Here is a 13,024-nt window from a genome sequence, read left to right as displayed (position 1 = left end):
TGTCTAGTTAAATGTAGTGTTTGGTGTTTTTTAAATACTGGTTTTTAAATGTGTATATGTGGGGGGCGGGGGAGGGGGAAACCGTTTAAAATCTCTTCCCTGTCCGGGAGACCCGACCTTTTCCCTGTCGGGTCTCCGTTGTCGTTGGGGCCTAGCACCGTGGAGCGGCCTCCAGCCTGAATGACCCGGGGGCTCGGGAGACTGCGGAGCTGCGGACTACTCACCATCGTGGGGCTGGCCGGCCTCGGAACGTGGGGAGCGGTGGTGACTCGCTGCTGCGACTCGACTCCTGGGGCTCGGAGGCTCCAGCACCGCGGCCGCAGGTCCGGTGGACTGGGACATCGGGAGCTCGCGGGTCCGGGGGGAGAGAGAGACCGCTTCCCGGAGCTCCCGCAACGCGACTTCTCCAGCCCGTGTCGCGGGGTTGGAACGACCCGGAGCGGGGAAGTACATCACCCGGCACGGCTTCGTGGCCGTGGGACATTACAGCGCCCGCCGGGGGCTCCAACATTGTGACTTCTAGACCGGGAGCGGGGCCGTAAATCGCCCGGCACGGCCTAAAATGGCCGTGGGACTTATCATCACCCGCCTGGGGCTTGGACATCGGGAGAGACATGGAGAGCAGGGGAGAGAAAATACTTTTGCCTTCCATCACAGTGGGTTCACTGTGATGGATGTTTGTGTGAACTTAATTGTGTGTATGTCTGTAGGACATTGTTTTTGTTTGTATGGCTGTGGAAACAAAATTTCGTTTGAGTCTCACTGGGGCTCAAATGACAATAAATTGTATTGTATTGTAACTTCCTTCCTTTATCTTTCTCTTCCTCATGGACAAAATGAATCGTTACCCTCTCAGTCCTGATGCCTACTGAATTCACCTGTACTCTTCTCCTCTCAATTGCTGCAGCTCTGCACTTCAATACCTGGTTATGCCGCCAAGTATACAGACCCTGAGAAGGACTAGTCCTACATCCTGACAAAATGTGTCCTCTGAACACAAGGGACACGCCGGGTCCCCACCTACCCATTGTTTGAGGTTCTGCGTGATGGCAGCACATTATAAATAGCCCTGATAAGGAAACTTGCATTAACTGCCTGCATGCACCACAGGTCCCTCCAGCTAAACCTCCTCTTTCTACACTTTCCCAGTTCATCCACTGTCCCTGCTTAACATGAGCTACTGCCCTTACACATCTTACTGCTTTCTCCTGACGATGTACCTGCTCTACAACCAATTTCCTCCTCTCCGTGGGACCTGCCTTACTCAACACTGGTTTCCCTGTGCTGAACCCTAAGCCTCCTTTCCCTTGCTGCAACCTACCAACAATGTCTGTATGCCTCAGAGCCGCTTGTGCTTCTTCTACTGCATGCTTTGAGTTCCACTTCCTCACTCACGTTGCACTTGGCACCAGATTACTAAGGTTACTTACTCCCTGATAATTGCGATTCTAACCTCATCTCAGCACACTTAAACTCCTGTTAGGCTAGACAATGTTAAATGGAGAATACCTTTCTCATGTAAAGCTACATTACTAAGACACCGTCGAATTCCAAACCATTTCCTAATATAGGAACTATCCAATCTCCCTAACATTTCTACCTGACAAATTGGAATCTCATATACTGTCGATGGCCACATCAACCTGGGGATTAGCCCAGACTGCAAACTCCACAGCTTCAACTTGCCTGGAAGCTCTGACTTCAGTAACATCCTTTCGAAGTTGTTGAACCTGTTCAGTGTCATCCAACTTCCTGTTATACCACCTACCCAAACTTTTAACTGGTTTCTCCATTATAGATGCGATTTCTTCATCATCTACACAGAACCTTTTCTCTACTACCTTTGTTGGCTGTGGGCTTGATGAAAACGAGGATAGACAATGAGACCAAAGAAGATGACTTTGAAGCTGGAGGGAAATCTAACTTCAAGCAGTGTGAACTGTAAGGAGGATGCGACGAGGATGCAGGGTGACTTAGGCAGGTTGGGCGAGTGGGCAGATGCATGGCAGATGCAGTTTAATGTGGATAAATGTGAGGTTATCCACTTTGGTGGCAAGTACAGGAAGGCAGATTATTATCTGAATGGTGTCAATTTAGGAAATGGGGAAGTACAACGAGATCTGGGTGCCCTTGTTCATCAGTCACTCAATGTTTGGTCTCCAAATCTGAGGAAGGAAATTCTTGCTATTGAGAGAGTGTAGCGTAGGTTCACGAGATTAATTCCCGGGATGGCAGGACTGTCATATGTTGAAAGAATGGAGTGACTGGGCTTGTATACACTGGAATTTAGAAGGATGAGAGGTGATCTTATTGAAACATATAAGATTATTAAGGGATTGGACATGCTAGAGGCAGGAAACATGTTCCCAATGTTGGGAGAGTCCAGAACCAAGGCCTACAGTTTAAGAATAAGGTGTTGGCCATTTAGAACGGAAATGAGAAAAAGAAATTCACCCAGAGAGTTGTGAATCTGTGGAATTCTCTGCCTCAGAAGGCAGTGGAGGCCAATTCTTTGGATGCTTTCAAGAGAGAGTTAGATAGAGCTCATAAAGTTAGTGGAGTCAAGGGATATGGGGAGAAGGCAGGAATGGGGTACTATTTATGGATGATCAGCCATGATCACAGTGAATGGCGGTGCTGGCTCGAAGAACCGAATGGACTACACCTGTACCTATTGTTTATTGTCTAAATAAAGGAAGCTGCAGACAATTAGCTCACTCTAACAAATGCTAAACACTTGCATCCTATCTTCCACTAATCATAACCCATCATTACATCACAAATATCACCCTTGCATAAGACCAGAAACACTGGCACAGATTACAACTACAAAGAAATACACATACTGCATGTCATACGTTTCCATTCTGCCCCCAACTGACACCATTTCTTCTCCACCAAATCCTAAGCTAAACACAGCAACCCTGTATATCTCGCACACAAAATGATGTAATTTATGTAAATCTTATCATGAATGACAGAAATAAAAAGTGTTACCCTTGTTTATGAATTTTGATTTGGATTATTTAAAATTGAGTGGGTTGGTGCAATATTGGTGCAACATACTGCTAACAAATGTGTCGTTATGAGATATTCACATTTGAAAGGATCCATAAATCACAATAAAAAGAAAAAGGGTGCCTATGTTTCTTCCACAGCGTGTGGGTAGTCTGGCCCGGATCAGCACGGCTGGGCCGCCAGGGGTAAAGTTGCGGGAAGACCAGGAGCGTTGAGAAGGAGAGGGTCGGGAGATCATGCCAGCAACTCACTCAGTAGCTTGGGTGGCTGCGAGTGGCCGCCGGTACTGGAGAGCGGAAATGCAGCTCGAACAGGGGCTCGCAGGCGACCTGGGAACTGCAGCTAGTCCCGGAGGGTCCTGGCCCCTATGCGAAAAAGGTTGCCGACCCCTGGACTAAACCAAACCCTTGATCCTGTCCCGCTAGCCTTTGTGTTCATTGATGTTTTATTCACAATATTAGGATTTCATAGAGGGAGGGAGGGAGGGAGGGAGGGAGGGAGGGAGGGAGGGAGGGAGGGAGGGAGGGAGGGAGGGAGGGAGGGAGGGAGGGAGGGAGGGAGGGAGGGAGGGAGGGAGGGAGGGAGGGAGGGAGGAGGGAGGGAGGAGGAAGGAGGAAGGAAGGAAGGAAGGAAGGAAAGGAAGGAAAGGAAGGAAGGAAGGAAAGGAAGGAAGGAAGGAAGGAAGGAAGGAAGGAAGGAAGGAAGGAAAGGAAGGAAAGGAAGGAAGGAAGCAGGAAGGAAGGCAAGGAAGGAAGGACGGAAGGAAGGAAGGAAGGAAGGAAGGAAGGAAGGAGGAAGAAGGAAGGAAGGAAGGAAGGAAGGAAGGAAGGAAGGAAGGAAGGAAGAAAGAAAGAAAGAAAGAAAGGAAGGAAGAAAGGAAGAAAGAAAGAAAGGGAGAAAGGGAGAAAGGAAGGGAGAAAGGGAGAAAGGAAGGGAGAAAGGGAGAAAGGGAGAAAGGGAGAAAGGAAGGGAGAAAGGGAGAAAGGGAGAAAGGAAGGGAGAAAGGGAGAAAGGGAGAAAGAGAGGAAGGGAGAAAGGGAGAAAGGGAGAAAGGGAGAAAGGGAGAAAGGGAGAAAGGGAGAAAGGGAGAAAGGGAGAAAGGGAGAAAGGGAGAAAGGGAGAGAGGCAGAGAGGGAGAGAGAGAGAGAGATGGAGAGAGAGGGAGAGAGGGAGAGAGGGAGAGAGGGAGAGCGGGGAGAGGGAGAGAGGGAGAGAGGGAGAGAGGAGAGGGAGAGGGGAGAGAGGAGAGAGAGAGAGAGAGAGAGAGAGAGAGAGAGAGAGAGAGAGAGAGAGAGAGAGAGAGAGAGAGAGAGAGAGAGATAGATAAATAAATAAATAGATAAATAAACAAACAAACAAACAAACAAATAAATAAATAAATAAATAGATAAATAAATAAATAGGTTGCTCAACAAATAATTTGAGATCACAAGAAGAAATTGGGGAAATATATATGTGTGTGAGCTATATATATATGTACATATGTCACATATATATATATATGCAGTCCTACTCCAGCCTTTTGTGTCTACCTTTGATTTAAACCAGCATCTGTAGTTCTTTCCAACATAATCTAATAAATTGTATGGTCGCTGAATAAAATCAGCCTTAAGTTATACATCAATTCTTAATCTTTGTCAAAACAAATTTTAGTTTGTTAAATACTTCATTTAGATAACCCCACTATTACAGACAAATCTCATTCCACACCCAGCATATTGAGAAGACTAAACCCTTTTATTGTTGCAAAACAATTCCCTATACACAAAAAAACATCAAGGAACACTCCTAAAGTAGAGCAACTGGAATCTTCATATTGCTATTATTTTACCAAATAGCACGCGTCATTTTTTTTTTCTCAGCTGCAGGGGATCATTTTGATATTCCTGCTTAGTCTTCCTTATTTTACTTTGAGCATACAAAATACTGCCATTAGGAAGGAGCTCCAGAAAATCCTGCACCCACTCCCCTCTGCATTATCGTATCTTGAAGAGGTTTTAAACATTTTCCTTTGAAGGGTGCATACAAGCAGTTGTGAACAATGGGATTAGATGAATTACAGAGAGCAAGTTTAATACAAAAATCAATTCAAACACAGGACATGAGGCATTTGAAAAGAAAAATTTAAAAGACATTCAAAAAGAAAATTAACAGAATTATAAATTTGGTAGATGAGCTGTATCACACACAAAAACTGTTCCCCCGCAATGCCGATTACACTGCGAGAGGCATAACGGAAGTCGGGTCGTGTTTACTGAAATGGTGGACGTTCCGCTCCATTGCATACTACACGTCAGTCCATTGGATTTTGCTGGAGTGGACCATCTTGTTCCGCTCTAAGATCTTTGGATATCAGGGTGATCGGCAGATGGGTGGAGTAAGTGACAGAGGCGAGAGAAAAAAAGGAGATAAAAGGGTGTGAGATAAGGAGAGAGGAATGTATATGTGCAGCTTTAAGGGACATTGGTCAGGTAGCATTTGGAGTATTGTATACAGTTCTGGTCACTCCATTACAGGACTGATCTGGAGGCTTTGGGGAAGGTGCAGAGATGGTTTACTAGAATGGTTTAAAAACAAGGAACTGCAGGTGCTGGTTTACAAAAAAGGACACAAAATGCTGGAGCAACTCAGCGGGACAGGCAGCATCTCAGGAGAGAAAGAATGTGTGATGTTTCGGGTCGAGACCGAAGAGGGTCTCGCCCCGAAACGTTACCCATTTCTTCCAACATTTTGTGTCTACCGAAACAGCGCCTATCCATGTCGCGGTGTGCCAGCGGGCTGGAGGAGCGGGCAAAGACCTTGGCACAGAGCCGGCAGGTGAAGGGGTGCTGACAGGTGTGGACTCACCAGTGCTCCAGCAGGTGGTCAACGCCTTTCCAAAGGACGGGCAGGGGAAGGGACACCAACCGCTGTGGGTACACCGGTGCTGCCACATGCTGGACATATGGGTGAAACCCTTGCCACACTCAGCGCACACAAAGGGTCTCTTTCCGGTGTGTATCCGCTGGTGTTCCCGCAGTCCCCGTGCGCTTTTGAAACGCTTGCTGCAGAGTGAGCAGCCGCTCGTTGGTGTGGGCCCGCCGGTGCTGCCGCAACCCCCGCGAGCTGTCAAACACATCACCGCAGTACGGGCAGTCGTAGGGCTGGCCACTGATGTGCACGTTGAGGTGAGACAGGGCCTGGGAGGCCATGGCAAAGCGTTCTCCACACATTGGGCTGGGGAAGGGACGGTCACCGACGTGCATCCGCTGATGGGACAGCAAGTTGCTGGAGCGGGTGAAGCCCTTGCCGCATTGGGCGCAGATGAACGGGCGCTCGCCCGTGTGGGTGCGCTGGTGCTCCAGCAGGCTGTAGGGCCTGGTGAAGCCCTTGCCGCAGTCGCTGCAGGTGTAGGGCCACTCCCCGGTGTGCACGCGCCTGTGCACCTTCAGGACCGTCGACGACTTGAAGCTTTTGCCGCAGTCGGAGCAGGTGAAGGGCCGTTCACTGTTGTGCACCCGCTGGTGCTGCCGTAGCCCCGACAACTGGGCAAAGCTCTTGCCGCAGGTGGAGCAGCCATAGGGCTTCTCGCCCGTGTGCACCCGCTGGTGCATCTTCAGGTGATTTGTCGTCTTGAAGCTCTTGCCGCACTCTGTGCAATCGAAAGGACGTTCCCCCGTGTGCACCCGCCGGTGGATTTTTAGCTCTTGCGTCGTTGTGAAGCCCTTGCCGCAGTCAGAGCAGGTGAAGGGCCTCGTGTCGGAGTGCACTTGGTAATGCCGTAACAGTCTGTCATAGCGGATGAAGTTCTTGCCGCACTCCGAGCAGTCAAAAGGACGTTCTCCCGTGTGCACCCCCTGGTGGATCTTCAGTTCATGCATCGTTGTGAAGCCCTTGCTGCAGTCGGAGCAAGTGAAGGGCTTCTCGCCGGAGTGCATGCGGTTGTGCCGCAGCAGGTTGGCGTAGTGCGAGAAGCATTTGCCGCAGGTGGAGCAGTCGAAGGGCCTCTCGCCCGTGTGCACGCGGTTGTGCCGTAGCAGGCTGTCGTAGTGGGAGAAGCTTTTGCCGCACTCCGAGCAATCGAAAGGGCGTTCTCCCGTGTGCACCCGCCGATGGGATTCCAGCTGGCTCGGGTACTGCCAGGCCTTGCCACACACGTCGCACTTATGATGCTTCTCCTTGTTGTGCTCCATCATGTGGTCTTCCATCGAAGCTCAGCAGCTCAAAGCTCAGCCCGCACACCGAGCAGATGGGGGGAACTCACCGGCACCCTGGACACCCTCAATGGCCGCTCACGTCCCCATCCCTCCGTCCACAGCAACGGCTCCTAAACCCTGCAGGAGTGGAACACAGAGGGTCAACAAGCCGACAAACAGGACATTACTGACGTGTGAACATTACTAGTGCTTGAAGGGGTGAGGGGGGAAGTGGGGGGGTGAGGTGGGGCAGTGGGAGGGTGAGGGGAGCAGTGGGGGATGAGGGGGGAGTGGGGGGCAGTGGGGGGTGAGGGAGGAGTGGGGGGGGGGGTGAGGGGGGCTGTGGGGGGTATTGGGGGAGTGAGAGGTGAGGGGGTAGTGAGGGGGAGGGGGCAGTGGGGGAGTGAGTGGGGCAGTGGGGGCATTGTGGTGTGAGGGGGGGAGTGGGGAAGTGAGGGGGGCAGTGGGGGGTGAGGGTGTGAGTTGGGAGGTGAGGGTGTGAGTGGGGGGTGGGGGGGGGCAGAGGGGTGAGGGTGTGAGTGACGGGGTGAGGGTGTGAGTGGGGGGTGAGTGGGGGCTGAGGAGGGGAGTGGGGGTGAGGGGGGAGTGGGGGGTGGTTTGGGGGGCAGTGGGGGGTGAGAGAGGAGTGGGGGGGTAGTGGGGGGTGAGGGGCAGTGGGGGGCATTGGGGGGTGATGTGGGAGTTCGGAGGGAGTGAGGGTGTGAGTGGGGGGCAGTTGGGTGGTGAGGGGGTGGAGGGTGTGAGTGGGGTGGTGAGGGTGTGAGTGGGGGGTGATTGGGGGGGTGGGGGCGGGGGGGTGAGGGGGCAGTGGGGGGTGAGGGATGAGTGGGGGAGGGGGGTGAGGGGGTGAGTGGGGGGGGCGGGTGAGGGGGGGGGAGTGGGCTGTGAGGGGGGCAGTGGGGGGGTGGTGAGGGTGTTAGTGGGGGGTGATTGGGGGGGTGGGGGCGGAGTGGGGGGTGAGGGGGGGGGGGAGGGGGGCGGTGAGGGTGTTAGGGGGGAGGTGAGGGGGGGGTGGGAGGGGGGGGGGGAGGGGGGGAGGGGGGGGGGAGGGGGGTGGGTGTGTGGGTGCGTGGGGTGAGGGGGGGGGTGAGGGGGGGGGGGAGGGGGGGGGGGGGGTGTGAGGGGGGCAGTGGGGGGGGGGGGGGGTGGTGGGGGGGTGAGGGTGTTAGTGGGGGGGTGAGTGGGGTGGTGAGGGGGGGGGGTGAGGGGGGAGTGGGCTGTGAGGGGGGCAGTGGGGGGGGGTGAGGGTGTTAGTGGGGGGGCGGGTGAGGGGGGAGTGTGGACAGAGGGGGAGGTGAGGGTGTTAGTGGGGGGGTGGTGAGGGTGGGGTGAGGGTGTTAGTGGGGGGGAGGAGGGGGAGGGGGATGAGGGGGGAAAGAGGGGGAGGTGAGGGGGGATGGGGGGGTGGGGGGAGTGGGGTGTTAGTGGGGGGGGGGAGTGGGGGGAGGGTGGAGGGGGGAGGGGGGGTAGGGGGGGGGGGGGGAGTGAGGGGGGGGGGGGGTGGGGGTGGGGGGGGGGGGGGAGGGGGGTGGGGTGGGGGGGGGGGGGGGGGGGGAGGAGGGGAGGGGGGAGTGTGAGAGGGGGAGTGGGGGGGGGGGGGGTGGGAGGGGGGGTGGGGGAGTGGGAGGGGGAGAGGGGGAGTGGGGTTGAGGGGGGGGTGGGAGGGGGTGGGGGGAGGGTGGTGGTGGGGGGGCGGGTGAGGGGGGAGTGGGGTTGAGGGGGGTTGAGGGTGTTAGTGGGGGGGGTTGAGTTGTGTGGTGAGCGGGGGGTGAGGGGGGGAGAGTGGGCTGTGAGGGGGGCAGTGGGGGGCCGTGTGAGGGTGTTAGTGGGGGGGCGGGTGAGGGGGGAGTGTGGACAGAGGGGGAGGACAGTGGGCGGGCGGCTTCGTGACGTCCGCCCCATTCATGGACGGCGCGTACGAACGGCGCCTTGTTGTCACCGCCAATCTGAGCGAGGACCAGATTGTCAACCAAGAGGACGGTGCACACTGGCCTCCCGCCGCCAGGGGGCGCCGCCAGTCGGGAGGACCAGAGGGCGCCCAGAAGCTTCCCTCCATCATTCACTCACATCCCCACCTCCCCCGGTCCGCCCGCCTCGGGCTCCGGCTGCAAGATCACCCTCGGGAAGGGAAGAGGGGGTGGTGAAAGGACGCGGGGCCGAGCAGCGGGTCCCACCTGAGGTCTGACCGCTGAGTGGAAGCCTGGTCCCGTCGGCGGCAGCAACGCACCGACCCGCATCACGTGACCGCCGACCAGGTCCCGCCTCCCTCACTGACGGACAGCGCCAGCAGCCAATGGGACCAGGTCACAAAGGACCAGGTACCGCCCCCTCCTTGCGTCCGACCAATCAAAGCCGCGTCCCCGCCCCCCCGCCGCAGTTGACCGCGCACAATAGGTCGAGCCATAGCCCCGCACCTGGGACAGACAGCGCCCTCCGCCAATCGGAGCCGCGCATCCCACCCTAGCAACGGTTGCCACGGCACGGCGCCCCGCCCCCGCGGCTCCTGCACCACGTGGGGGGGAACAATCACAGAAGTTGCAGGGGCTGCAAACCTGAGATAAAACCTCAAGGGGGGCCAGACCAAAGATCATACAGGAGCTTTGGGCCAGACTACATAGATTTTACATAGAAACAGAGACAATAGGTGCAGTCTGAAGAAGGGTTTCGGCCCGAAACGTTACCTATCTCCTTCGCTCCGTAGATGCTGCTGCACCCGCTGAGTTTCTCCAGCATTTTTGTGTACCTTCGATTTTCCAGCATCTGCAGTTCCTTCTTGAACAATAGGTGCAGTAGTAGGCCATTCGGCCTTTCAAGCCAGCACCGCCATTCAATATGATAATATCTGATCATCTAGAATCAGTACCCCATTCCTGCCTTCTCCCCATATCCCGTTGATTCCGTTAGCCCTAAGAGCTATACTGAACTCTCTAGTCCATCCTGATTGATTCAGATCATGGCTGATTGGCTCAGCACCACTTTCCTGCAATAATCCTATAACCCTTACTCATCTCTGAAAAATCTACCTATTGCTGCCCAGAAGAAGCCTTCGAGACAGTGACTTCCAAAGATTGCTCTCCCTTTGTGTTTGGGGCTTGGTTCTTGGTTTCTTGGTCCTCCAAAATATTCCAAACGGAATTTAAACTGGAGGTGGTGAAGGGAGGGTTTATGCCAGAAAGGGTTATTGGGAAGAAAGAGCTACTTTAAATTTAGTTGCATCTGGTTGGGTAACTATAGTTGGGTGGAGATTATTCCATGCTTTAATTGTGCGGGGGAAGAACAAATTGCTGTATACATCTGTCTTTGTAGCTGGGATCACAAATTGGATTGAATGCCCTCGTCTGCTCCTAATTGGTTTGGGTTTGGTGTAGGTCTTGTAGTCTATGTCGAGCTGACCATTAATCATTTTGTAAAAACAGGTCAAAAGGTGAGCTTCACGTCTGTCTTGGAGAGGGTTCCACCCCAGAGAATTCAGAAGTTTGGTGACACTCGCTTCTCTCTCATAGGTGTTAGTAACAAATCGAGCTGCCTGTCTTTGGACACGTTCGATGGAAGAAATGTTTTTATTTGTGTATGGGCCCCATGCTGCAACTGCGTAGTCCAAATGAGGTCTAACGAGGGTGAAGTATAGCTTCTCCTTGACAGAAGTTGAACAATGATGAAAGTTGCGCCTCAGAAAGTTTAGGACACCTGTTGCTTTCACCGTTACATGATGAGTCTGACCATTCCAACGCAGATCATTCTGCAATTTGATGCCAAGATACTTGGTTTGTTTGGATTCTTCAAGGGTGGCACCAAGTATATTGTAAGATGTTTCGCCTGGATTCATCTTTCTGGTGACACGCATAGTTTCACATTTGGAAGGGTTGAACTGCATGCCCCATTGTTGTGACCACTCAACCATAGTATCGAGATCCTTTTGGAGAGCATCTTCATCATCAGCTGACTTAATTGGACGGTACAGCAAACAATCATCAGCGAAAAGTCTGGTCGTACTTGCGACTTTTTCATGGATGTCATTTATGTAAAGCAAAAATATGTGTGGGCCAAGTACTGTGCCCTGAGGTGTACCACTCAACACTGGATGCCAATTGGAGCTCTTTCGGTTCACACACACACGCTGAAGACGTTTTGTCAGGAAACTGGAGATCCATCGTTTCGTGTTGGAACGAATACCATAGAAGTCAAGCTTCCGAAGCAGTCTCTGGTGTGGGATGACATCAAATGTTTTAGAAAAGTCCAGCGCAACTAAATCCGTGATGACGTTACAATCAAGGTGCTTGGCCAGGTCATTTGTCGTCAGGATAAGCTGAGACTCGCATGATCTATGCCTCCTAAATGCATGTTGGTTGTCAGCAAGAATGTTATGTTGCGTCTTGCGTCTACACTTGGCTATCTTGCGTCTACACTGAGCAGCTGGCCACTGGCGCTTTTGAATAGCAATTGATGGCGTGTTGTATTTTGTCTATTTTACTTGTATATTTGGGATTGGACAAGGGTATATTTAAGGTAAATAAGTTTTAAGCAGCTTTAAATGTATTTGGGCTATTGAAAACTGCAAGGAATTTGCAGCAGAAATGTATGTTGTTGTTATGGCAGCCTGTTGATCTAAATTTTGTACAGTACAAAGTTGTCAAATTTATATACATAGAACATTACAGCGTTGGAACAGGCCTTTCAGTTCTTGATGACTGTATTGAACATGATGCCAAGTTAAACTAATCTCTTCTGCCTGCCCATAATCCATATCCCTCCATTCTTTGCATATTCAAGAGCCAAGAGTGTTTACTTGCCAAATGCATCAGGAATAGAACAATGAACAGCAGGGAATAGATCAGCAGTTTTACAGCCACAATAAATGCAGTAATACAACAAATATAGGCACCTGTCAAAGTAAACCCACTGTCGGTCGGAATGTCTGTTTTTATTCTATTGTAAATTTTAGGCCTACTTTCTGTTTTCAGACATGGTAATTTTAATTTGTTTTTAAAGCTCTATGCATTTATCCTTTTTTACTAACTACACTGAATGGAAACTGATCGAGTAACGTTTTTTCGTTTCCTCTGTGTATGCAAGTACTCAGTGAAAATGATATTAAATAAATACTGAATACTGAATACGATAAATCAACAATTATTCTAGGAACACCAGTCAGTGATTGTACAACCAAAATATGCAATGCAATCTTCGTAGTACAAAGTACATAGTACTTTGGTGCTGAGGTATGTTGTGGTTAGGGTTATGCTGTGCAAGAGCCTGATGATAGATGGGAAGATACTGTTCTTGAACCTGGAGGTAATGGTTCTCTGACACATGTACTAACTTCCCGATGGTAGGCAGTGAGATGAAAATGTGAACAGGGTGGTTTGGGTTATTCCTATGAGCTGACTTGTCAAGGCAGCACTTCTGTACACCCCTGTGGTGGAGAGATGAATATCCCTGATAGACTGACTGGGTAATGTCCACCATTTTCTGCAGCCTCCTTTGTTCCTGACTGTTTGAATGGCCAAATCAGACCTAGATGCAAACAGTCATGCTCTCCGTCATTTATCTATCTATATTACTAAAACTCATTGTTTGTGCCAGCAATGGGTCACTCTGTTCTGCTTTTTCCTATCTTCTCCCAAACACTAGGGCACAGCCTTCCCATTTTCACATATACTACTCACAATTTTCCCATCGAAGCGATAAACATCTTCCCGTCGCATTCCGACCTATATTTCCGAAGTTATTCATGATCTAAAGTTTCAAAAAAAGCCCAAACCACATTCTCAGAGAGCGTCCAGTGACAATCCCTCTCACAGTGCACCAAT

At 51.9% G+C, this 13,024-nt stretch overlaps 1 protein-coding gene across 1 annotated transcript; it reads right to left on the bottom strand.

The window, feature by feature from the left end:
- Positions 1-5,639: 5,639 nt before the first annotated feature.
- Positions 5,640-12,919, bottom strand: LOC116972887 (zinc finger protein 664-like). Its single transcript, XM_033020473.1, has 2 exons — positions 12,881-12,919; positions 5,640-7,142 (listed from the first exon to the last, which is right to left on the bottom strand). The coding sequence occupies exons 1-2, from the start codon at positions 12,917-12,919 to the stop codon at positions 5,985-5,987; spliced, it is 1,197 nt and encodes a 398-aa protein (XP_032876364.1). The 3' UTR covers positions 5,640-5,984.
- Positions 12,920-13,024: the final 105 nt, after the last annotated feature.

Source organism: Amblyraja radiata, chromosome 5, assembly GCF_010909765.2.
Source record: "Amblyraja radiata isolate CabotCenter1 chromosome 5, sAmbRad1.1.pri, whole genome shotgun sequence".
In the NCBI taxonomy this organism is placed as follows: Eukaryota; Metazoa; Chordata; class Chondrichthyes; order Rajiformes; family Rajidae; genus Amblyraja; species Amblyraja radiata.
The sequence above is the reverse complement of the archived record's forward strand: the minus strand, read 5'-3'. Positions and strand labels throughout refer to the sequence as shown.

Excerpts from the sequence above, each read along its gene's own strand:
- LOC116972887 (XM_033020473.1), bottom strand. The coding sequence starts at position 12,919 with ATGCGACGGGAAGATGTTTATCGCTTCGATGGGAAAATT. Across the intron at positions 7,143-12,880 it reads ATCGCTTCGATGGGAAAATT|GCCTGGCAGTACCCGAGCCA; the intron begins GTGAGTAGTATA and ends GTGTGTGGCAAG.